Source organism: Pecten maximus, chromosome 12, assembly GCF_902652985.1.
Source record: "Pecten maximus chromosome 12, xPecMax1.1, whole genome shotgun sequence".
In the NCBI taxonomy this organism is placed as follows: Eukaryota; Metazoa; Mollusca; class Bivalvia; order Pectinida; family Pectinidae; genus Pecten; species Pecten maximus.
Window position 1 is genome coordinate 15908031 of NC_047026.1, and position 27498 is coordinate 15935528.

General features: G+C 35.5%; 1 protein-coding gene across 1 annotated transcript in view; it reads right to left on the bottom strand.

Annotated features, from left to right (window-relative positions):
- Positions 1-4775: 4775 nt before the first annotated feature.
- Positions 4776-27498, bottom strand: part of LOC117338880 (metal transporter CNNM4-like) — a 47610-nt gene continuing 24887 nt past the window's right edge. The window contains exons 4-7 of the mRNA XM_033900244.1: positions 21085-21216; positions 17215-17379; positions 16754-16834; positions 4776-16163 (exon numbers count right to left, since the gene is read on the bottom strand). Coding sequence (XP_033756135.1) covers positions 15643-16163; positions 16754-16834; positions 17215-17379; positions 21085-21216 — 899 coding nt within the window. The 3' untranslated portion in view covers positions 4776-15642. The remainder of the gene's footprint in view (positions 16164-16753; positions 16835-17214; positions 17380-21084; positions 21217-27498) is intronic.

Below are 27498 nucleotides of genomic sequence, written 5' to 3' on the forward strand. Positions count from 1 at the left end.
CCTTTATAGAGAGGTGTCCTTTATATAGAGGTTCAACGAGTTATGTCCCTTATAAACGAAGAAACAAACCAAAGTCTGTTTATAGTACACTATATGTCTCCTGATTTATTATATTTAAACACTGAAACAAATGAATAATTGACAAATAATTAAAGATAAATGCTTAATTAATTAATTTTCAATCATTCATCTGACACAAAAATTGAAGCTGTTATTTTAAATAATTTATATTAAGCATATAGTTTCAAAACAAATCTTCACAATATCATACTATACTGAATATCTATTCAGACAAATACTCAACATAGTCAAAAAAGTAAAGGTAATTCTTATCATAGTAAAACAATTTTCATTAATCCTCAATATTTTGGAAAATAAATATGTTTGAAATATCTTTTCTATTACAACATTAACTCTTTATAAATGAAAGTGCATTTTCCTCTGATAATTATAATCCCTAAGCATTTATTTTGAGACATATTTTCTGAAATCCATGAAGGGATTTAATTTGATAAATACCGTTTTCTGGTTCAGTCAATTAGTATAGTGTATACAAAGACACTCGGAACTCTTCAGCTGTTCTTGATATGTTACGTAGTCGTATTCCGAGGAGTTCCGAGTGTGAGAAAATGGCGGCTGATAACCATGTGCCTGCCCTGTCAGATTTGCATACGGTTGATTTTGTAAGTAAAACAATTATGACAGACATAACTATTGCTTTGTCCCTCTTTTGTTGGTCTTGATAATGACTTAATTACCCCCTGACCATTCTTGTTGTCTAGGCTATGGTTGAATGGCTAAGCTTAGCTGTCACCAGTGGGGTTGAGTAAACAAACACCTCTGCCGATGGCGATCGGTCACTCTATTGTAATTACTGCCCATTGTTACAGCAACTTACAGGTAACAGGACAGTTAGTGACTGATGAAGTGGCTTCCTAAGTTAGCATTGCTGCCAGGGGAGTTGAGTAATTAATGCTCTGCTTGTTATTTAGAAACGTTTTACACACAAATATCAACACGGTTATGGTTTCACGTGTCCGTTATACGGAATTTTTAACAACTTTACGGACAAAAATAAGTGTCCGCTGTCCGCATTAGGAAGGTGTCCGCTATATACATGATATTTATATAGTGATTTTCATTGGGGATTCCTGGAAGTGTCCGTTATGGACAGGTGTCCGCTATATAAGGGTGTCCGCTATTACAAGTTTGACTGTACATACCAATACACGTATTTTGTTGTTTGGGATCTTTCTGCATAAAAAGTTCTGTTGAACCTGTGGAACCTATAAAAACAATTATTATACTGCATGCTTTAATTTGTTGTCTGTAATTTTGTCTGAAATATCTATTTTAATATGCTATTTGTACCTTGAGGAGTTTGATATTAAAACACTGCACAATTATACAAACTACATTTTCAGCTCACCTGGACCGAAGGTCCGGTGAGCTTATGTCATGGCGCGGCGTCCGTCGTCCGTCAACATTTGCTTTAAATTGCTACTAGTCATATAGTTCTTATTGGATTTTAACCAAATTTGGTCAGAAACATCCTTGGCAAAAGGCGATAAGATTTTGCATAAATGGTGACTCTGACCCCCAAGGGGCCGGAGGGGCGGGGCCCAATAGGGGAAATTGAGGCAATTCCTTTAAATCGCTACTAGTCATAAAGTTATAAATAGATTTGAACCCAATTTAGTCATTGGCAAAAGGCGATAAGATTTTGCATAAATGGTGACTCTGACCCCCAAGGGGCCGGAGGGGCGGGGCCCAGTAGGGGAAATTGAGGCAATTCCTTTAAATTGCTACTAGTCATAAAGTTATAAATAGATTTGAACCCAATTTAGTCAGGAACATCCTTAGGGGAAGGGGAACAGATTTTGCATAAATGGTGGCTCTGACCCCAAAGGGGCCAAAGGGGCGGGGCTCAATAGGTGAAATAGAGGTAATGCTTTAAAATTGCTACTAGTCTTTAAGTTATGAATGGATTTGAACTCAATTTGGTTGGAAACATGCTTGGGGGAAGGGGATCAGATTTTGCATAAATGGTGACTCTGACCCCAAAGGGGCGGGAGGTGCATGGCCCAAAGGGAAAATAGAGGTAATTCCTTTAAATCGCTACTAGTCATAAAGTTATGGATGGATTTGAACCCAATTTGGTCAGAAACATCCTTGGGGGAAGGGGAACAGATTTTGCCTAAATGGTGACTCTGACCCCCAAGGGGCCAAAGGGGCGGGGCTCAATAGGGGAAATAGAGGTAATGCCTGTAAATCGCTACTAGTCATAAAGTTAGAAATGGATTTGAACCCAATTTGATCAGAAACATTCTTGGGGGAAATGGAACAGATTTTGTATAAATGGTGACTCTGACACCTAAGGGCGGGGTTAAATAGGGGCAATAGAGGTAATTCCTTCAAATTACTAGGAGTGATCAAGTTATGAATGGATTAGAACTTAATTAAGACAGAAACATCCCTGGGGGAAGGGGAACAGATTTTACATAATTGGTCACTCTGTTCCCCAAGGGGCAAGGGGCAAAGGCCCAATAGGGGAAATAGAGATAATTCCTTTAAATTGCTACTAGTCATTAAGTTGTGAATGGATTTGAACCCAATTTGGTCAGAAACATCCTTAGGGAAAGCAAAAATTTTGCATTAATGATGGCTTTGACCCTAAAGGGGCCAAAAGGGTGGGGCCCCAGAGGGGAAATAAAGGCATTTCCTTTAAATCGCTACTAGTCATAAAGTTATGAATGCATTTTGTAAACTTAGAGAGTCTGGACTTCCTTATTGCAGTTGGATTCCCCACACTATAACCATATATAGCATTGTTTGAGATTGACAAATAAAACGAATTGAACATTATAATATTACTTTGACATTTGGTCAAATCAAACCAGGTGAGCGACACAGGCCCCATGGGCCTCTTGTTTGTATGTTATATAAATGTAAGGGCTATCTAAGATTATTTATTGTTTTTAATTAAAGAAAATATCACTTTAAATATTCAAGTTTGTCAGCATTATTAATTTGGCAAACTCTGAAACATGCTTAATGATACAGTTGATGTACAATGTACAATTTTGTTGTTTATTTTTGCTTAAAAAAAAACTGGTGCACAGGAACAGTGTCTTCCTGAGATTGACTGTTTGCTGTAGTGAGTTCTATGTTTTTTTTACCCTGAAGTTATATATTAAAAAAAAAATTATGTTATTTAAAGTCTAAAAAAATCATTTGAATGAATAAATATCATGAGAAAAACTGGTTTGTGTTGGTTTTGATTTTAATATATGTTTAGTGTACCACGGGTAATAAAAAAAACAACATTATGCGACATGTTAAGGAAGGGGGGTTCATCCATCAACATTTTGGGTATTGTATTCTGAGGCCATGCTACGCATGAAATCACTCATCTCGCACTGATTTGTTCTCATATCAGACATAAAACTTGTCCAATTACTTGTCATGGCCGTAATAGCCGATGTCGATGAACACATCGAGTCAACAACATTCCCTCCATCAGGGGGACTCGTTACAGTAGCGGTCACTTTCTAGCCGTTCCCTTTAGAATTACTGGATGCCATCTTGGCCGAAGCTACTAGCCGCCATCTTGGCCTTTCCGCTGGTCACTTTTTGGTAGGATTTTTTCAATCCATCACTATCTGATTTGGGATTGGACTGTTTAGCCTTATTATTTGAGTTATGCGTATCCTCCGCCGTCTAATTAGAATCCAACTTCGCCAATGGACTGGCGAACAACTCCACTTCAAAAGAGATTGGGTTGAGTTTAGCACCCACGTTCTTTTGTCTGGGAGGTCATCATATTGACCAGTGGTCAGTACAAACTTTACAAGCAGATTACTGCGTAATATATGAATGGCTAGTGATTATACACTGCCTCCAAAAAATACATCGGCTATCGTAGACAATTATGTCATAATTTTTAAGTCGATGATAAAATAAACAAGCAGATTACTGCTGATTGAAAATTGTTAAATCTGGAACCAGAAGTGTCTTCTCATTGGGTCCCTGATTGACCAGATGACGAGGTAGAATTACTCCCGCTTACTTACTTACTTACTTACTTACTTACTCTTACTTACTTACTTACTTACTTACTCTGAAGGGTAAGTATAAAGACTATAAAGCTAAGTTTAAAATTTAGCAAACTGGTGCATATAATTTCATGCAACTCTTTGATGGTTTTGACATATGAGATATTAAGATATTCTGTTAAAACTTAAGACATAATTGAAGACAAAAGTCAAGCTTGAACTTGTGTTATGCAGGAATTCTGTTAAATAAGTAAATATGATATAATGACGAAGTAAAAGCTACATGAAGTGTGACAGACAATTATATAGTTCTGTGAATCCACTAGATAATTATTGGTCTAGAAGAGCTGTTACATTTATTTGCAGGGTTTATCACCCCATGAAAGACCAGGGTCATTTGAGGCACAGTCTTGTGTAGTAGCTGGTGACTACCTCACTGAACAGCATATGGAAGGGAAGCCAAATGTAGTTTTGTGTCTTGTCTAAGGACAACACAGGATGATCCATGATCTTGGCTGCCAAAAGAAACACATCACACTGGGTAGGAAATTTACCCTTATCTTGGATCTTCACCATATGCTTTTTCTGAGCTATTGCGACGCCCTCAAGTCTGTCCAAAAGTTATAATATAAAAATATGTTTTGTTGTTTTTATTACCACAAATTTTTTTATACATATACTAAATACATAGTATGAAGAAAATAAAAATTGTCAACAATATTAACTTTTAGGAATTAAGATTTATTCTCTTGCAAAAATTTTGTTCACTAATATACATTAATTATTATATTATCTATAACAAATAAATTGTTCATACCGAAGCCGAGAGACATTGGGTTAAAATAACTACTCGCCATTTCAAGACTGCAGTGTTTAGGGAGAAATCTATCATATCAATTAATACTTTTATTGTAACTTGGAAAAAACACTACACATATATATACACCTTTCTTACTTATATCTGAAAGATTATAATTTCATGAAGAATAGAACCAGAAATGATATATATATACATGTATGTACAGTTGCTATTGTGGTTGCTATTCATTATAAAATTTACTTTTTTTTTCAAATATCAAAGGTGAACAATATACATTGTTAATTTTTATATTCTGGAACATTTTCTTCAGGTTGGTAAAGAAAATATGATAGAATTTATATGACAAAACCAATATGATATTTGAGAGTGTGAAGTTCCAATGACTACACTGTCACTTTCATCAGACTAATGACCAATGTGTAGCGTACTAGCACTGTCTTGTGTAGTGTCCGAGATGGTAAAAAGATTTGATCTACTCTGAAGGATGTTTTGACTTTATCATAATCTTATTGACACCAAGCCGATTCAACTATAGCACATCATACCATCTTGTACACTTGTTTGATTATATTTTATTTTTACCATCTCGTCATACTATTTTCGAACTTGGTGTCAATAAGATCATCAAGCAGATTAAGATGAAACATCCTTCAGAGTAATCCAATCGTATTACCATCATTGACACTACATAAGACAGTGCTAGTATGCTTCACATTAGTCATTAGTCGGATGAAGGTGACAGTGTAGTCATTGAAACGTCACACTCTTAAATATCATATTGGTTGTGTCATATAATTTCTATCATACATAATGTACATTGTAATGTGTGATTTTATATAGTTAACAATAGATATTATATGTTTGTATATATAAATATTGATCTATCTAAATTTGTTATTTTCAGAAAAAAACATACAAGAGACAGAGATAGAGAAATAAATATGCACATTTAATCAACTGAGATTATTCCTAACTTGTGAAAACCTGATTGCACTCTGCATTGCAGCAACTGAATGACATTCAGTAGGAGTTACCCCCCTTACTTTATAAAATATGTAACAATGAACAAATAAATGTATGTACACGTAATGTAGGCATATCTAGCTATAGTTGTTTGATCCTTTCGATTAATCAATATTTTTTTTCTTAAATGAAGTTATGGATACAATGACCATCAAGATTTTATTTCTGTTGCTGAATAAAACTTCTTACTGTAATTGGAAGGTAAACGGTAATATTATATTTTTGATAAAACATATAAAAAAATAAAACAGAAAGAAAACTGTTTACATCTAATTAACACTTAAATAAAACATTGATGATGGAATGTCTAACTGATAGTTGTAACTTGTTATGCAGGGATTATGTTCACACTTGCCATACGCTATGTCCCGTGACAGTCACAACATTTTACCATCTCCATTAACATCACAGCATGACTTTCATTTTTACTCATCTAAGGATTGGTCCCTATGACTTGAGATTCCTATCTATTAAGACTAAAACTAAAATACTGGCTTTTAGGGAGGATTGGGTTGGGGGTGGGGGTGTCTTAATTTAGTCACAGGTATCAAGGCCAAAACGGGTGCCTTAACTTAGTTAAACGTACAAATGCAAAGCAGGTGTCTTAATGAAGTAACAGGTACATATGTATCTAGGTAGAGATAGGTGTCTTAATTTAGTCAGAGATACAGAGAAAGAAACTGATGTCTTTATATACATGTATATAAATACAGGCAACAAGACAAAAACATGTGTCTGAATGTTACGTAGTTACAGATACAAAGGTAGAAACATGTACCTGAAGGTAGAAACAGGTGTCTTAATAAAGTAGCAGGTTCCTAAGTAGAGACAGGTGTCTTAATTTAGTCAAAGGTACAGAGAAAGAAACCGATGTTTTTTATAGGTACAGGCACCAAAACAAAACAAATTGTCTGAATGTAGTTATAGGTATCAAGGTAGATACAGGTGTATGAATGTAGTTATAGGTACCAAGGTAGATACAGGTGTATGAATGTAGTTATAGGTACCAAGGTAGATACAGGTGTATGAATGTAGTTATAGGTACCAAGGTAGATACAGGTGTATGAATGTAGTTATAGGTATCAAGGTAGATACAGGTGTATGAATGTAGTTATAGGTACCAAGGTAGATACAGGTGAATTAATGTAGTTATAGGTATCAAGGTAGATACAGATGTATGAATGTAGTTATAGGTACCAAGGTAGATACAGGTGTATGAATGTAGTTATAGGTACCAAGGTAGATACAGATGTATGAATGTAGTTATAGGTACCAAGGTAGATACAGGTGTATGAATGTAGTTATAGGTATCAAGGTAGATACAGGTGAATTAATGTAGTTATAGGTACCAAGGTAGATACAGGTGTATGAATGTAGTTATAGGTACCAAGGTAGATACAGATGTATGAATGTAGTTATAGGTATCAAGGTAGATACAGGTGAATTAATGTAGTTATAGGTACCAAGGTAGATACAGGTGTATGAATGTAGTTATAGGTACCAAGGTAGATACAGATGTATGAATGTAGTTATAGGTACCAAGGTAGATACAGGTGTATGAATGTAGTTATAGGTATCAAGGTAGATACAGGTGAATTAATGTAGTTATAGGTACCAAGGTAGATACAGGTGTATGAATGTAGTTATAGGTACCAAGGTAGATACAGATGTATGAATGTAGTTATAGGTATCAAGGTAGATACAGGTGAATTAATGTAGTTATAGGTACCAAGGTAGATACAGGTGTATGAATGTAGTTATAGGTACCAAGGTAGATACAGGTGTATGAATGTAGTTATAGGTACCAAGGTAGAAGCAAACATCTTAATTCAGTTACAGGTAACAGGACAGAAAGGTGTTTTTTAACTGTATGGGTAGGTGTTATGAACCAAGGCTGAAGTAGGTGTTAACATTTAGACTGCTGCAAGACTTTTTTTTTTTCTTATTTGATTGTTTTGACATCTGTACACAATTGCACAAGTTTCAATAAAGGTAAGAAAAAGTTAAAATAAATAATGTTGCTAGTTGTTGTGTGGCTCATTTTTATCAACACAATTTTAAGTTGCTAGTAGGATGTCAATACCATAGCAGCAGTCTATGGGTTAATGTAGTAATGAGGTACAAAGGCAGAAACAGGTTTTTTGATTTAGAAGTCAGCTTTATTGCAGAAGATGCATTTTAGATGCAGTATGAAGTTAACTATCAACAAGTATGTCACATGTACAAACTACAACTACAAATAATGAAAACTGCAGATTGAAGTGATGTACACAATTCTCTTTCCATCAGTGGATGATCACCATTCTATCACCATCAATTACCACTAGCATCACACTCTCGGGCCAAGCTTCAAGATATTATAGATTTTGTAAAGATTGTGAAAACTAAACCCTTAACAATTTGGAGAATTTGGAGTTTTTAAGGAGAGAGAAAAGTTTTATAACTTTTCAATTCAGAAACAGGAGGAACCTAAGGTGTGCTGAGCAAGATGGATAAGACATATTATTTGTTTTCATTTTCAGAAGTGTTTTTAGAAGAAGCCATTTTGACATCATATAATGAAATGGCCCAGGTATGAGACAAATAAAATTGTAAGAGAGGTATAGATGAAGTGTGAAACAGGACAGTTGACACAATCAACGTTTACAAATTATATAAAGAGGTCTAGGTTGGGAGTGTTGTCAGCTGAAAGGCAGAACAGCCATTGTAGCAAGACATAAAACCTGTTAAATAAAAACAAGGTTTGATTGGAATCAAGATGGCTAGAAGACCAACCCAGCCTAATGATCTAAAGACAAAGAGATCTGGGTTTGGTGTGTCATCAGTTGAAAGGCTGAAAAGGCCTGATATTAACAAATGTAAAACTTGAAATAAGATTCAGTGTAAACCAAGATGGCTACACAATTAGCCCGAACTAAAATCTATACCATAAAGACAATGCCCATATTACACATTCAAATAATTATCCAGTTTTAAAAAGAAGAAAATTAACATTTCTCTGTGTTGATACTACAAATTGAGTCAGGACTGCAATTCTTCATCCCGCATTCTTAATTTGCCACTAACAAGTATTCTATCTGAGGTACAAATAGGAGATTATTCAGCCGGAAAAATTCTCATAAAATTGTACAATTGTTCATGACCTGAACATGTATCAGTTCCAAACATCACATGTTGACAGGCCTATTATGACTGACATGTACATTTGGCCAATAATTTAAACACACCATTAATTCTACAACAAAGGTTTGGGGTGACGAAGCAGCTCCACAGAGCACCTAACACTATAGACATAAGCCCTCCCTGGGGCCTACTTGGATTCGAAGATGGTCCCCTGGGCTTATTACAGAATAGTTATGCTACTTTTGATAAAAGACTGTATCAAGGTAAATCTATTTGTGATTATTTTTACATAATGATTCATCATATTGATAATATAACACATGTTGTGTCCATGAAATGTCCCTTAGAAAAAAAAAATTGTCACCATTATGAAACTTTCACTATGAATTATCAAAGCTAACTCCAGAAAGCTGGTTTATGTTTCTTCTTTCAGTAATCCTGGAAATTTCTTGAATCAAATATTTATTTAGACAAAGCTGCGATCAATCCGGTTACACTGTCGACTTTATCTGTATGGCAATGTAAGGCTGTTCAAGCTGAACGAATAGATTGGTACAATAATATAATTATATACATGATAGCGAGACCAAACTATATACTACATAAAACAAAAACGATGTTAATACTGGTCACAATATGATACAAACAGTTGCCTTTTCACAGAACTTTAAAAAACAACATTCGGTTTTTGTTTGGCCAGAAAGACACAAACACCCATTACTCAGGGGCCAGTTTCATCAAGATTCCTGGACTTAAGGGAATTCCTGAACTTAAAATTTTCCAAAGGAAAACATTATATAATTTAAGGAGGGTTCCTTACCTAAGATTTCCCTCTTAAATTCTGTAATGCTTTCCCAAGGAAAATGTTTAAGTTAAAGAATTTTTCCTAAATTGGAATGTTGATGAAACCGGGGCCTGGTCAATTTTTGTCGCATCAGGATCCAGGAGTTTCTGTTTACTTTAATTTCCAGTTTAAAGATATTAAGAAAACCTCATAAAAATGTTAAGATTTCAATGTTAGTTTTACTTTTCATCTATTAGTTTTGAAATATTTGAAACTTTAAAATTAACTTTTCAAGCTACATACACTATATGAACATTCCTAAAGAATTATGAAAATTTCAAATTTACTTTTTAAAAAAAGATAAAATTGCTAGTACAATGTACTGTGTTAAGTTAACATGTATAATTCAAAATATATATTGATAGCCAGAGGCAAAGACATTGTGCTGAACATTAATAGAAATGGCAGAGAAAATGCTGAAAAATTCAGTGAAAAGTTACATTATTTTTAGAAAGATAGAAAATAGTGCTGCTTCCTTTCTAAATGTGAAACTTTGTATTACACTGTACAAAGTACTTAGAATCTCAATATTATAAACAGAGTAGAGTTAAATATTTAAAATTTCTGCAATCACTTAATAATATTGATAACTATAAAACAATTAATACTATAATTTTTTCAGTAACAATATCTAACTACAAAATCTTCCTAACATTTAACGACCAACAGAATTCTGTGGCCTGACAACAAGTGTTTTTGTGTGTGTGATAAAAAGTACCCACTACAATAAATTTGTATGTATTAACTTGACAAATGTCTATGAGATATTGCAACATTGCTGGCAATCTGCTTCAAATTTGATGCTAAATTTTACTCCCAACAATCCTTCAAACAGGGTGACAGTAAACATTAAGATATATTGAGATTGTATTGCTAGTGTCTAATGATAATCAACCCCTATCAAAACTTATCTCAGAGAGAGATTAACCTATGATGATTTGAATTACGGATTTACATATATATATTTTCATACTGAAAATGCTGTATTAAAAGAGAATATATGCATTTAGAACAGGTACCGGTACATTATGTACATGTATTTAAAGGAGGCATGTGGGGCGTGTGTTAGATAATGATGGTTTTGGGCCTTGATAATATTCAACTTTCTACAACCACCTTAGTTTTAAGTCACGTGAAACAGAAAAAAAGTTTAGATTCTTTGAAGGCAATATTGTCATTATTATTTGAAAATATGAGTGTTGACAAATTTTGAATGTTGTGCTAGCTATAGGGATATGGTGGAGGTGGGCTTTGTCACATCTAGGTGGGGTAATCATATGATAATTTAACTCTGGTAAGCATCAGATTTAATATATCATATGACACTGAAACAATCATTTTAATAATTATTGGCAAATATTGCTATATCAATCCATATAATCATGTTACAGTATAATGTTGTTCAGTTCCATATCACCAATCAATAATGATAGATCTGTTTCAATTTTAAAAACAATAATCTTAAACTTATTTAAACACTCAACAAATGTATATTTTCATACTTTTAACAATATATTAATCCAGAACTTGCAGAACCAGAATGGATGAAAAAGGCTTTACTAACTCATTAGAAAAAAATATTTTCATCACAAAGAAAAATTTGTTGCTACACTAAAAACTAACTAAGCAACAAGGATTATGTTTGTTTGTTGGGTTTATCACCTCGTGAACAGCCTAGATTGTAGTAGCTGGTGGCTACTTCACTAAACAACATACAAGAGTTCTGTCACATGTCATTCAGATCATTAATAGTTTTGTGTCTTCCCTAAGGACACAACCACGACAGCACAGACTGGACCATTTCTCAGTTTCCGGAAAAGTACAAACCGTTGATCGACACAGGTAGGGAACGTGCCACGCTGTACGCACCTTTGATCTTCACCTGAGGTTACATTGACCATGTTATCGCAGCATTACTTTAAAATTTAGTTTGAAAAATATTGCTGTAAATAATACTTAAAAGCCCAGAGATGATCTGTTGTTTATAAGATTACAATACACACAGATAACAGTTTTCAGATTGATATTTTTAAAAAAAATTACGTTACTTGGATGAACTCAATTTTTAACAATTGATAACAAGTAAGGGTACATCCATATAAAAACTGATCTGTGGTAATGATGACTTAACTCTTAAAGCTTGTCACAATTTACCCAAACTAATCAGCTTACAACTTACTTTTAACTGTAAAAATATTGAATTCATTATAACTTGGCCAATTTTCCATATATCAAATGAAACTTTGTCTACAGGTGAATTATAGCCATATGGACCAACGCAATCAGCTGATGTCAGATCATTTAGTATTTCAAAATATATAATGTCTGGTTTGATTTCAATTCCTTTACTTTCGTTGCTTTTAGTGTATCACAAATTGATAAGAACAAATATACAAGGTCAAGAAATTGATCTTGGCCCTAAGGAGTATTAGATATGTGACACTAGGTCATTTTTCCTGAGAAAAATCTGCAAATCTGTCAAAATTGAGTCACTCTCCTAACTTTGAAATATGAGAACCCCTCCCCCCTCCTGATTACCCCAATAACAACAATAGGTATCCCATGACCTAATTAAGGTCACATCAGTTAACTCCATCTTCTCTATAAATACAAATCTATGATAGGAAAATCATCAACATTTTTGTGACCATGTGACAGATGGCTGTATACTATAGAAGTAAGATGGTAACCTGGCATTCATAGGTAAATGAATACAAATTGCCAAAGCCCTGGAGGTCTACTCCGTTAACAAATCCAATCTCAGGAGAGTTCTGGAAATTCTGTAATTTTCGCATGAAAACCAAGTCTCTTTAAAATCACACATATAAATACAACCTGTATGCAAGGTTACAGCATATACTGTACATACCAAAAATCTGTATACTGTACATGGCTCGAAGCATATGCATAATTATATAGCACATGTACAAACAGCTCTTGTGTATCGCTGAGAGCACACATACATATATACATCCTTGGAGCATGGCATAAACTAGAATGTGTGCACATGTATGCATAAACTGTATGCATGGCTTAAAGCACACATATATCATAGTACATGTACGACAACTCGTGCACAGCTTTAGCACACATGCATACATACTACATACTCTATGTAGTATGCACATATACATGTATCTGTAGACATGGCAACAGGACACAATCCCAAAACACAATAATAACAAGAAAAACCAGGTACAATGTACATATAGAATCTGTGTATAAATATACTACAACAAAAAACATTTAACACTTCGGTCATCATTCCTCAAATCTGAGATTTCCTCAAACCTCACTACAATAAAATGCAGCTTGAAATGTGACCCAGAAAGTCCAGTCTTCACTAATGCCTCATTATTAACTTTGTATCTGAGATTTTATGTTGATCTCTGACCCGAGGAATGCTAAACATGCGACCGAGGGTCCATTATCCTGAGAAAAGTTGGCAAATCTGTCAAACTGTATTTATTTGATAACTCCGGAATATTTTCAGAATATCTTTCTTTTTTAATTCTAAGAGTAATACAATTTTGTCAAAACATTTTCTTTTGAAATCTTTTGTTATGGTCCATTGAAATAGCAAAATGTGCCATCTTGTTCCAAACTTTTTGATTAATTAGTTACAATCTTTGGTATAATCAGAACAATTGTGTGAAACAAAAGACAGTGTACAGGTTTGACAACAAAACACATGATATATATATTATATGTATATAGAAGTTAAAACATAAATCAGGAATCAGCAGAACTCTTAAGCCGGCTCCAGCAAGCGTGAAAATCTTATTTACAGACTGAATTCCCGAAATTCCTGGTTTATGTTAATTTCACATATTCACTCTCATCTAAAGAACGTTTGGTGTTTTCAACATGAACTTTAATTTGGTGGCTATACATAATTCTCAAAACTATTGAAATATCTCTTCATATCACATCATATTCATAATAAATGAAATTACCACATTTTAACTAAGAATTAAGCACCCATGATACTTTAAAAGATGCAAAGATGGTAGCGATGCCAATAATATATGTCCTGAAAGTGATTTTCTTGATCCAAATACATGCTATATGTCAATGATTTAGACTTAATGTATTATAATACTTTCAAAATCTGGTCCCTTTCTTTTGTATTACTGCTGTTGATATCAAATTCATTTCAATTATTCTGATTTTTCTTTTGTCACAGAACAAATGTTTACAATAATCATAGCAGAATTGGCAGGAAAGATATCGTTAAGAACATGGGTACTAATTAGGTTAATTATGGCAGATCTAGTTATAAAAAAACTTAATGAAGACACAAGGCTGCAACTTGTATGGATACTATCTCTACAATGTCAACTGTCTATCCCCACACGAACAAGGCATGCTTGGATATACTTCCCGATTTGCTCCGAGTCTAAATGTCCCACCCATGTCCTTTCCTGGAATATATTATGTCCCATGCCAGTGAAACCAGGGTGAATATACGTTTCTTTTCCGTCCATCCTACATATGTATGCAACGCCAAAGTTTGTCAGCGCTCTAGCTGCTTCATTTCTTAATTTTATTTTTAATCTTAATTTCTTAATCGTGATTAAAGGACCATAATACCTTGGACAAGTTTGTGTTTCAGGGTTTTTGGGTCAAGGTCAAGGTCAACGTTTTTGTTACTAGGGGAAATGTTTGCTTGTTTTATGTATCTAATGTAAAGTCTGCTTTGAGAAACTCTTATCTTTTCATGCTGACTTATATCAATTGTTCAAATGATTTTCTCTCTGGTTATAAGTAAAATCCCTTATTTTGAACATTGAAAAAATTTCATTTTCGGAGATAAACCGAATCCTTACTTTTTATTAAACCTGAAAATTCTCTGACCAGTAGATAATCTACTTTTATTTAACTTCTACATGAAACTAGCTTTTATAAAGATTTCACTGAAGTCTTGTGAATGCACATTAATCTTTCAGGTTGTCTTTTTAAGTAGAATATGCCATAAAGTTTTACAATGCTGTCATTTTCTTGTAGACATATGGTTATATCTTGAGCCATACAGCTACATTACTATTATAATACTTAACAATTTTCTCTCTCATTAATAATAATAATCATAACATAAAATAAAAATAAAACTAAAAATAAAAATTTATCTTAATTTAAATTTTGAGGTCATCACACAAGAAGCAGCCTGCCAGCATTCCAAAAAAAAAAAAAATCTGTCATTTGAAAAAAAAAAAAAAATGAACTGGAGTAAAAACTAACAATATCAATAAAAAAAAGCTTGGAATATTTACATAACAATAATACCTCTATCCCACATGGGGTCACAGGTTCACTCAATACATTTACCTCAATCCCACATGGGGTCACAGGGTCACTCAATACATTTACCTCAATCCCACATGGGGTCACAGGGTCACTCAATACATTTCCCAAACAGTTCATCATCATCCTGCTGCTGTGATCCTTACAAAGGATAAACTTTACAAAAATTTCGCACCTCTTCCAAATTCATGATTTTATAGAAACAATTCTACTGTTACTATCTACAAGATTATTTATCTATTTATTTACAAGATGAAGCAAAACTTTTGTACCAAGCTGATAGCAATAACAATACACTGCTTAATTAGTCAGATGAAGTAGACTGCAAATGTAGAATTAAAGAATGAATTATTAATTTGTTTATGGTGCACACTACTCTTGTAAATGTAATTTGGTTGTAATTGTCATACACTGAATGTTGAGATGAGAAAACAATTCTGGACCCTAACCTGATCCCATATGGGTGTAGGTTGTTAGCTTACAACTTCGTTCTTTGAGTCTATTAAGAATGTTTGTTCATCCGAGGGGCAACAATGGGACTCCTCATTGTCCTCCTCTGAGGTGACCTTGGCCTCTACCTTGACCTCATGGTCTTTGCAAGCTTCCACTTTCTCCTCCTTGCTATCAGTGTGTGAAAGCTTGGAGTTTGACAAACTAGAGCTGGCCGAACGGCTAGCCTCGCTGATCGTTACAGAAGGTTTGGAGATATCTGGGGAGCTGTGACGGAGCATGTGATCAGAGGAACTGGTATGGGAAATCAAGGTAGCCTTTTTCCATTCTCTGTTGAACGTATCATCCTCTACATTGGCCTGTAATTTACTCTTGGATCTTCCCATGAGTGTTGCGCGGCGTGCAGCGATGTAGTGGCCGCGCCCTATCTTGATGAAGAGTAAAGCCGATACTGCCCGGATGGTGAAGTCGGGAATGTATGGTTTGTTTTTCACATACACACTATCGGTGTTACTGTCTGGTACGAATGTCCCCTCTGCAACATCTGTATCAAAACACATGTAAATATAACTGAAGTTAAGATGTTTAAATGTTCCAAATAAATTTGAATTGTCCCCAGTTGCTTTTTATGACAAAACTTAACTATGTAGATTGTAGATTGATAAATTTTTATGGAAAAAAATTGTTTTCATTCTTGAATTTGTTTACTTGCTTAAAGGTGGTCACTGCCCATGTAATATTATAAAATATAGGAAAACTAACAAATTTCACAAATAAAGTTTCTGCCTTCAGATGTCCAGTTTGACAAAAAATGACAAACAAAAAAATGACAGAAATGCTTGCCTAAAAATAACCCAGTCTGTTAGCTTTATTTGGAATATTGACAATAAATATTTAAAGCAAGACAACATGAAAACAGAAATGTAACAAGGCTAATGCTAGTGAAAATAAAATTTGAGCACGATTTGTAATGATTTCTACTTGCATTATGTGTTTAACTGTTATAGCTTATTTGGACACTGTAGTAAGTGTGTATATATCACATATATATTACAATATTTTAGTATGTCTATCACTCTATTTTTTTTAAGTTTATAATATGCTTATTATATCCTTAGCTTAAACTCTCCTTACCCAAAGCCTGGACGCCATAGAAAGAGAAAGGTCCTCCAGTAAAACACATCTTCTCAAATCCTACGCTCACCTCCACGTGGCCTGGAACATGTAAAATAACATACAATTATCAGTTACTACAGCCAATGGTCCTCACATCATCAAATCGTTCCAGAGGTCAGCTTCATCAAAATTCCTTCACTTAGAATTTTCCATAAGAAAACATTACAGAATTAAAAGAAGGTGGCTTAACGAAGATTTTTTTCCTTTAAAATCTGTTGTGCTTTCCTATAGACAATTCTAAGTTAAGGAGTTTTTTTACATTAAATAAGGAATGTTGATGAAACAGACCCTGGGACCAGGCCTCATGCTTGATAAAAATTCTTTATCTTATGAAAGTATTCTTATCTTATTTTTTACCTTGAGCAACTTTCGACAACTGCTGACCGTTGGACTTGACCGTTACATTACACTGTACATACCTTGTAGTATCAGTATGAAGAAGTCACAGGGAACTCCGTCCTGGTACAGATATCTGATGGAATCACTATCGTTTAAGTTTGGCTGGTATTCCTCTACAATGTTCTGCTGTAGGAGGCGCTTCAACACATTCTCCGATATCAGGTCCTCATGGAACAGATCCACGGCTGTAAATACATAACATGGTGACACTACACTACCTAACCTCTAGTATAAGGGACAGATCCACGGCTGTAAATACGTAACATGGTGACACTACAGTACCTAACCTCTAGTATAAGGGACAGATCCACGGCTGTAAATACATGACATGGTGACACTTTAGTACCTAACCTCTAGTATAAGGGACAGATCCACAGCTGTAAATACATAACATGGTGACACTTTAGTACCTAACCTCTAGTATAAGGGACAGATCCACAGCTGTAAATACATGACATGGTGACACTTTAGTACCTAACCTCTAGTATAAGGGACAGATCCACGGCTGTAAATACATGACATGGTGACACTTTAGTACCTAACCTCTAGTATAAGGGACAGATCCACGGCTGTAAATAGAGACAGATTCACGGCTGTAAATACATAACATGGTGACACTACAGTACCTAACCTCTATATAAGGGACAGATCCATGGCTGTAAATACATAACATGATGACACTACAGTACCTAACCTCTAGTATAAGGGACAGATCCACAGCTGTAAATACCTAACATGGTGACATTACAGAACCTAACCTCTAGTATAAGGGACAGATCCACGGCTGTAAATACGTAACATGATGACACCACAGTACCTAACCTCTAGTATAAGGGACAGATCCACGGCTGTAAATACATAACATGGTGACACTTTAGTACCTAACCTCTAGTATAAGGGACAGATCCACGGCTGTAAATACATAACATGGTGACACTTTAGTACCTAACCTCTAGTATAAGGGACAGATCCACGGCTGTAAATACATAACATGGTGACACTTTAGTACCTAACCTCTAGTATAAGGGACAGATCCATGGCTGTAAATACATAACATGGTGACACTTTAGTACCTAACCTCTAGTATAAGGGACAGATCCATGGCTGTAAATACATAACATGGTGACACTACAGTACCTAACCTCTAGTATAAGGGACAGATCCACGCGTACGGCTGTAAATACATAACATGGTGACACTACAGTACCTAACCTCTAGTATAAGGGACAGATCCACGGCTGTAAATACATAACATGGTGACACTACAGTACCTAACCTCTAGTATAAGGGACAGATCCACAGCTGTAAATACATAACATGGTGACACTACAGTACCTAACCTCTAGTATAAGGGACAGATCCACGGCTGTAAATACATAACATGGTGACACTACAGTACCTAACCTCTAGTATAAGGGACAGATCCACGGCTGTAAATACATAACATGGTGACACTACAGTACCTAACCTCTAGTATAAGGACGTCACGCTGTAAAATCAAGGGACTTAGTACAATGATAAGGGAAGAACGTGTAAATGCTAATGAGACACTAATACTAACTAGTGTAAGACGATCACGGCTGAAAACAGAGTGAAGTATATATTAGTATAAGGGACAGATCAGGCTGTAAATACATAACATGTGACACTAAGTACCTAACTCTAGTTAAGGGAGATCCAGTACAAACATGCATGTAAAAAGGAAGTAACATACATGTGACACAGACCTAACCTCTAGTATAAGGGACAGATCCAGGCTGTAAATAATAACTGGACAGTACCATAACTCAGTAAAGGGACAATCCACGAGTGTAAATATAATGGAAAAGTATACTCTAGTAAGGGACAGACCAAGGCTGTAAAACTACATGGTGACATGTACTAACTCTAGTATAGGGACAGATACAGCTGAAGTGAAAGAATGTGCACAAGTACCAACCAGTATGAAGGAGACAGACCGCTGAATACATCATGTGACATAGTAACTAACCTCTAGTATAAGGGAAGATGCAAGGGAAATAGAATGGACACTAGTACTAACCTCAGTATAAGGACAGATCAGGTGAAATATGGAACTAAGTACTAACCTGGTATAAGGAAGATAGCGTAATTGTGACATAGATACAATTGGGAAAAGACAGATACCACGCTGTAAAAACAAGAGTGACACAAGTACTAAAGATAGGGAGATACTGAAAACATACAGTGGAACTAAGAATCATAGGACATAGGGTAAAATGACATGGTGAAAAGACAACTGTATAAGTGAATAGGAAAAAACATGGGACCACAGACTCTGAGGAAAACAAGGAAGTGGAAAGATGCAAGGGAAAAGAGAGGAAAAGAGAAGTGGAAAGTAAGGGAAAAAAGATGAAGTGAAGGAAAGAGAGGGACGCAAGGGAAAAGAGAGGAAGTGGAAAGATGCAAGGAAAAGGAGTGAAGTGGAAAAAAGATGCAAGGAAAAGAATGGAAAGATGCAATGGAAAAGAGAGAAGTGGAAAGATGCAATGGAAATAACGAGGAAGGCGACGCTGTGAGGGACAACAAAGGAAGTGGAAAGATGAGTAGGAAAAGAGAGGAAGTGGAAAGATGCAAGGGAAAAGAGAGTGAGTGAAGATTCAAGGGAAAAGAGAGGAAGTGGTAAGATGCAAGGGAAAAGAGAGTGAGTGGAAAGATTCAAGGGAAAAGAGAGGAAGTGGTAAGATGCAAGGGAAAAGAGAGGAAGTAAAAAGATGCAAGGGAAAAACGAGGAAGCAGACAGCTGTGAGGGAAAACAAAGGAAGTGGAAAGATGCAAGGGAAAAGAGAGTGAGTGGAAAGATGCAAGGGAAAAGAGAGGAAGTGGAAAAGATGCAAGAGAAAAGAGAAGAAGTGGAAAGATACAAGGAAAAGAGAGGAAGTGGAAAGATGCAAAGGAAAAGAGAGGAAGTAGATGACAGATACAAGGGAAAAGAGAGGAAGTGGAAAGATGCAATGGAAAACAAAGGAAGTGGAAAGATGCAAGGGAAAAGAGAGGAAGTAGAAAGATGCAAGGGAAAAGAGAGGAAGTAGAAAGATGCAATGGAAAAACGAGGAAGCCGACAGCTGTGAGGGAAAACAAAGGAAGTGGAAAGATGCAAGGGAAAAGAGAGGAAGTGGAAAGATGCAAGGGAAAAGAGAGGAAGTAAAAAGATGCAAGGGATAAGAGAGGAAGTGGAAAGATGCAAGGGAAAAGAGAGGAAGTGGAAAGATGCAATGGAAAAACGAGGAAGCCGACAGCTGTGAGGGAAAACAAAGGAAGTGGAAAGATGCAAGGGAAAAGAGAGGAAGTGGAAAGATGCAAGGGAAAAGAGAGGAAGTGGAAAGATGCAAAGGAAAAGAGAGGAAGTAGATGAAAGATACAAGGGAAAAGAGAGGAAGTGGAAAGATGCAATGGAAAAGAGAGGAAGCAGACAGCTGTGAGGGAAAACAAAGGAAGTGGAAAGATGCAAGGGAAAGGAGAGGAAGTGGAAAGATGCAAGGGAAAAGAGAAGAAGTGGAAAGATGCAAGGGAAAAGAGAGGAAGCGGACAGCTGTGAAGGAAAACAAAGGAAGTGGAAAGATGCAAGGGAAAAGAGAGGAAGTAGATGAAAGATGCAAGGGAAAAGAAAGGAAGTGGAAAGATGCAATGGAAAAGAGAGGAAGTAGATGAAAGATGCAAGAGAAAAGAAAGGAAGTGGAAAGATGCAAGGGAAAAAAGAGGAAGTGGAAAGATAAAAGGGAAAAGAGAGGAAGTGGTAATTATATATAAGCAGCCAGGGAAAAATGTGAGGGAAAAGTAAGGAAAAGAAAAGCTTTGAAAGAAAAGAGAGGAATAAAAAAACTATGAGGGAATTTAAAGCTGAGAGAGATGTAAGAAAAATAATCACTTACAGGTAGACAGGAATCGGAAAGCTGCGAGGGAAAGCTGTGGTGAGATGTAAGCCTTGTTGTGATCCTCCGGCGTGTTGAAGATACTGAAGTCCTGCCTCAATAACTTCCGTGGGGCCTTCTGTCGGTTGTCGGCTGAAATACACAAAGAACAAGTTATATTACCTCTTTATAGTTAGTTATGTATAGGATCTCATGTCTTCATTTCACAGGAGATTTTATGAAACAAGTCCTTAGAAGTTTTTTTTTTTAAATTTTGTGAGGCTATAGGCAAGCAAAAAGTAAAGCTTCCAGATGAGTTTCATAAAATTTCATACAAAATGAAAACAAATTGAAGATACTTGTTATGACATTCACTCAGTAAAACTACATTTTGACAGGTTTCGAAGTCAAAATGTGGAGGACTAAATTAATGGAAGGCAGCCATTTTGTTGCCCAATTTTCAAGTCACAATGTAAAACACTTCAGGGTATATTACATTTGCTTAAATATTTCATGGGCAAATTCACTGAATAACATACCGATTTTAATAAAATAGAATCCAGTCCTAGCCACGCTAACAAATTCTCTTCCTGAGAAATATTCCTGTATTACCTTTACATAAGTCTGGTAAATATTAGCCATCTATATTAATTACAGTGTAGTAGAAAATAGTGTGATTAAACCCTTCAGACAATATGAAATTAATTTAGAAATTATGTAATTCAGACAATCCAGGGTGCCCGTGTTCACATTTTAGGTTCCAAGCAATGTGTAAAATGTAGACGGCCTTAAAACTCAAATTACAGTCAAAACAAAAATTCCTTCTTCAAGCACAATCACTCCCCAATGAGTCTGCTTACAACCAACTTGTATTGAAATTCCTAAAGAAGTGTACATATAGGAGGAGTAAATATATTCACAAAATCAAAATCTACAATGCAGTGTGTAAAAATTCTTAATTTTACAGCAATATAACTCGCAACAAGAATTCCGAAGAAGTGGATATGTTACCACCACCAAGCTGGGTGATTACGAATATAATACATGTAGACACATTTTCATTTCAATAACTAATGTTAAGAGTTAGACAGACCAGCATCACTCAAGTATGCTAGAATTCATCAATACAGAGTAGGCACGTTTGGTAAACAAGCACCGCATGAAGTTTGAGTTTGATTGGCCCAAGGAAACAATTCTTCTATTCTTAGTAACAGTGACCTGAAAAGCAATCCCAAGTAAGCACTTTTGGTAAGGGAGATCTGCATAAAGTTTGAGTTTGAATAACCCAAGGGAACTTGATTTATTTCATGGAAACCATTGCCAACATTGACGCCGACAAATTGATACCCATGCTGCCTTCAGGCGTCACACAAATGTCGAAACCAAAAATTCCTTACTTCATTGACATCTACCCACCAAAGTCTTTGAGTCTACCAACTTTCATTGAAATCCAGACTGTAAGAATTTTCTTTCAGACATAATGACGGACGGACGGACGGACGGGCGGACAGACAGATAAGATGATGCCAAGATGATGAGAATATTCCATTTGGCCAAGAGGTTATCAAAGGTAAACAACTGCTATTTAATTGTCCTACAATAAGGCCATATAAACCTATCTACTTTGCTAAAAGTTAACATGTACAATATTTCCCCTGGGCTTCTAATTGGATAAATACGGCTCATTGAACATGTATATTATCTGACATAGGTATATAATACATGTATACTCGATCAGTACCTGTATATATGGAGATTACATTTGTATGTACTCTATATTTTTGTATGTAATTTTCCTATAATATCAATGTATTAAAACAGACCAGGATTGAAATATATTCACTAAATGTTCTTCCCTGGTAGTTCATAGGGTGGAGACCCAGGGTAACATTTACACAAGTATTAAAATATTTCTATAGAATCACTACAGTGCTATATCGCTGACAGCACATCCACCATCCCACTTGTCACAAAAATGCATATAATAGGGCCCATGGTACAGAAATGTTCACACCAATGAATAAAAAACCTGACATCAGCGTCCAAAAAAATACTTGTTTATCGGAATGAAATAACGTACCAAATAGAGGCAGCATTAAAGAAAGCATTTTTCAGGAGGCAAGTTAATTATTGCAAAATCTTTTGGAGAGCAGTAATTAAACAGCGTTGTAACTTTTTGTATTGTTAAAAGTATATAACAATCTATTATTGTTTTCAATCAATCATAATTACCCTTTGTCGCAATACATCACCCTGTATTTAAGGAAGTACAATTAATCCTTTGTCAAATGTTGGGTTCTGGAAAAATAACCAAGTCTAAAGAAGAACGTTTGAATGGGTATGCATTTTAAAATACTATAATATGCACATGCCAAGCAACAAACCTGACCATTAGGAATGGAAAAATCAATATCTCTACAACAACGAGGCACAGGAATATCACAAACTTTAATTGGTTACCCGGTGGTTTGAAGGGACAATGAATTATATTGCAGTGCTGTTGGAAGACCTCGGTTGAATCGACCTGAGTGAAAGTGATTATAATTTAATAATGCACACACTTGAGGGTTGTAATACATGTACATATTTACCATTTGTTACTTTCACTGCGAAATATTTGAATAATTGACAAAAAACGCACAATATCAATTTTGTGGGATTGAGCATTGTCATGGATGTAAACTTTACACTACATACCTTCAATTCCTCACATGAACGGCTTTTTATGAAGATTTTTTTTTTTTTTTTTTACATAATTAAATACACTTAAATGTACTCTTAAAACTTTACATTGATCATTGCTTATCATCTGAAAGACTGGCTCACCAGAATAGTAGACCTGAGAACAGTGGGGTTCAACACTGTTCACTACTAATGTATAACTTTCTAACAGTTTGAGGAAAACAAGTACGCAAAAGTCTCCACCCCATTAAACACAACTTGATATCGTGATAGTAAAGCGTGCCCTTTTTCAACGAAACTAATAGAAAACTATCGTATAATAGATCTCCAGACAAGATTTCAGTACTAGGAATAAACAAAGGGCAATAACTTCTGCAAAAATTGTTGAATCAAAATTCTTTTTGGGGAAAGACAACAACTTGATATATAAGCCTGATATATAAGCCTACCAAATTTCAAAGAAAATGGCTGAAAAGTGTAGAATGAGATCTCCAGACAAACAAAAAGTTTACACAGCAGGACGGACAACACCATACCATTATACTCGAATCAAATTGGATAGGTGCATGAAAATGCCATAGAGAACATAATACTTAATGCTCTATATGTGTTTGGCAATCACTGACCTGGCTTGACTTTACAAAACCACTGCTTACTATTTATGCACATTCAGGATTTGACTATGTTCCTTTTTTCTCCAAGATAGGGGCCACGGTGGCCGGGTGGTTAAGGTGTCCCGACACTTTATCACTAGCCCTCCACCTCTTGATTGCGAAACCTACGTGGGGCAGTCGCTAGGTACTGACCGTAGGCGGGTGTTTTTTTCCGGGTACTCCGGCTTTCCTCCACCTCCAAACCTGGCACGTCCTTAAATAACCCTGGCTGTTAATAGGATGTTAACAAAATAAACCAAACCAAACCAAAACAAAATCCTTTTTCACCCATCACTCCATACTATATTCCTTCCCTTCCTCGTCCACCATACGGCCGTAATTGCGGATTCTAAACTCATTAAAATAATAATAATAAAGGGGTCCAAAGTATTACGCCTATGTCTATATATCCCCATAGCAACTCAAAAGTTTCCTCAGTTACAATACCATACTGTCAGAAGGTTTTAGCACAATTCAAATACATTCAAACTTCATTATCGACAAGTCAGTGGAGTCATAAAAAATACTTTGAGATGTCCAAGTGTTCGAAGTTTTAAACGGTATGTTTTATACAGAATATTTGCTTCTCGGAACTAATTTTTCATTCAAGTTCTGCAGGGTTTGAACTGCCATGTATTAAAGGCAGATACAGGCTTGTTGTCGGTAAATGGAGGAATTCATTGGGCACAAAGTTATTTTCAATTTTAAACACTTGGATTGTATGTTGTGTACATGTGCAGCCTTCTAAAATGCCAACCATACAAGCTATTTTAGAAACAATTTAATGATCGTCTTTTCCTACCGATGCTTTCACTGCAGCCATTTCTACTTTGATGCTGAAACAAGCTGGCCTGCCAGCTGGCCAAGTTTCCTTTCATATCAGTTTTGCTATTCTTTATTTACTGAGCCATTTGAATTTAGTTTCTAAAAAAGATGGCAGATGTACCAGTTTAAATATAGGCACATATCAATTAAGTCTCAAATCATTTCAAAATTATATGACTGGTCAAGAGTGTGATATCTAGACTAGGACCATTCTAATGCTACCCCTATATATATAGCTAGACATCACACTCAGCCTCGACCTAATATCATTCAAGGCAGGGCTACAAATCAACATGATACAACATGTCACTTTCAATTGGATTGTGCCTGCCACTTTGTTTTTTTTCAGTTTTTAAAAAATACCAGAACATCAAGCTCTTCAACCAAACTTCTCCTCGACAGTGTGACTTTGTATATGTCAGTGCTATGAAGAACACACAGTAAACTGTTAAAATGTTGATGTGTGTTCATCATTGCCTAAATTGCATAACATGTATTTTTATTTAAATGCCTTAGCAGTGTGCCAGGGTCCTGTGCTATTTTGTTGCCTGTTTCCATCAGGATCCATGAAGTGACAGAATTTACTGAATGGCCCTCATACATGTAACACATTTGTAAATATGTAATTTGTTGGGTTTTTTATCATGAAAATTAAATGTAAAAAAGCCCAGGCCATGTGTTTTCTAAATAAAAATTTCTGTGTGAAATCAAACCGATTCTCCCATTTCAATACATGGACAAATACATGGTTTCACTGGAAATACAAACGTACAGAAATACAGAAATACAAACGTACAGAAATACAAATGTACAGAAATACAAACGTACAGAAATACAAACGTACAGATTTATACAAACATACAGAAATACAAACGTACAGAAATACAAACGTACAGATTTATACAAACATACAGAAATACAAACGTACAGAAATACAAACGTACAGATTTATACAAATGTACAGAAATACAAACGTACAGATTTATACAAACGTACAGAGAAATACAAACGTACAGAAATACAAACGTACAGATTTATACAAATGTACAGAAATACAAACGTACAGATTTATACAAACGTACAGAGAAATTCAAACGTACAGAAATACAAATGTACAGAAATACAAACGTACAGATTTATACAAACGTACATGCAGAAAAATACAAACGTACAGAAACACAAACGTACAGAAATACGAACGTACAGATTTATACAAACGTACAGAGAAATACAAACGTACAGAAATACAGACGTACAGAGAAATACAAACGTACAGAAATACAAACGTACAGAGAAATACAAACGTACAGAAATACAAATGTACAGAAATACAAACGTACAGAAATACAAACGTACAGAAATACAAATGTACAGAGAAATACAAACGTACAGAAATACAAAAGTACAGAAATACAAACGTACAGCAATACAAACGTACAGAAATACAAACGAACAGAAATACAAATGTACAGAAATACAACGAGATACAAACGTAGAGAAATACAAACGTACAGAAATACAAACGTACAGAAATACAAACATAGAAAAATACAAATGTACAGAAATACAAACGTACAGAAATACAAACGTACAGAAATACAAAATTAACCTACAGAAATACAAATATACAGAAATACAAACGTAAAACAGAAGATATGTTACACTGGTGCCCTGTCATGTGACCTACTGCTTGACCCTCTATACCAAGGGTATTTTGCATTTCTCAGTAAAGTGAAACTACCAGCCTCCCTGTAGGCAGTCATGAATGCCATTAGCAAGATAGTATTTTAATTGCATTGGCTCATAGCATGGGGCATTTTTGCCTTTGGTATATTGTTCAGTGAGGTACCAGAAACCATGACCAGGTCTGAAAATGTTGACCCTGCCATGGCTGTAAAAAGGGTGATTAACTGAACAAATAGCTGCTTTACCAAGGAGCTACTCCATTGGTACACAACGTATCACCCCATCCCCTCCATTAATGCAATGAAAACAGTATGTAGTAGTGCAAATCGAAGATTTTGTCCACAGGAGAAACAGATGCTAAGATGTGCTCTCTGAACTCAGGGACAGGCAGACGGGAGAAACAAATGCTAAGATGTGCTCTCTGAACTCAGGGACAGGCAGACAGGAGAAACAGACGCTAAGATGTGCTCTCTGAACTCAGGGACAGGCAGACAGGAGAAACAGACGCTAAGATGTGCTCTCTGCACTCAGGGACAGGCAGACAGGAGAAACAAACGCTAAGATGTGCTCTCTGAACTAAAGGACAGGC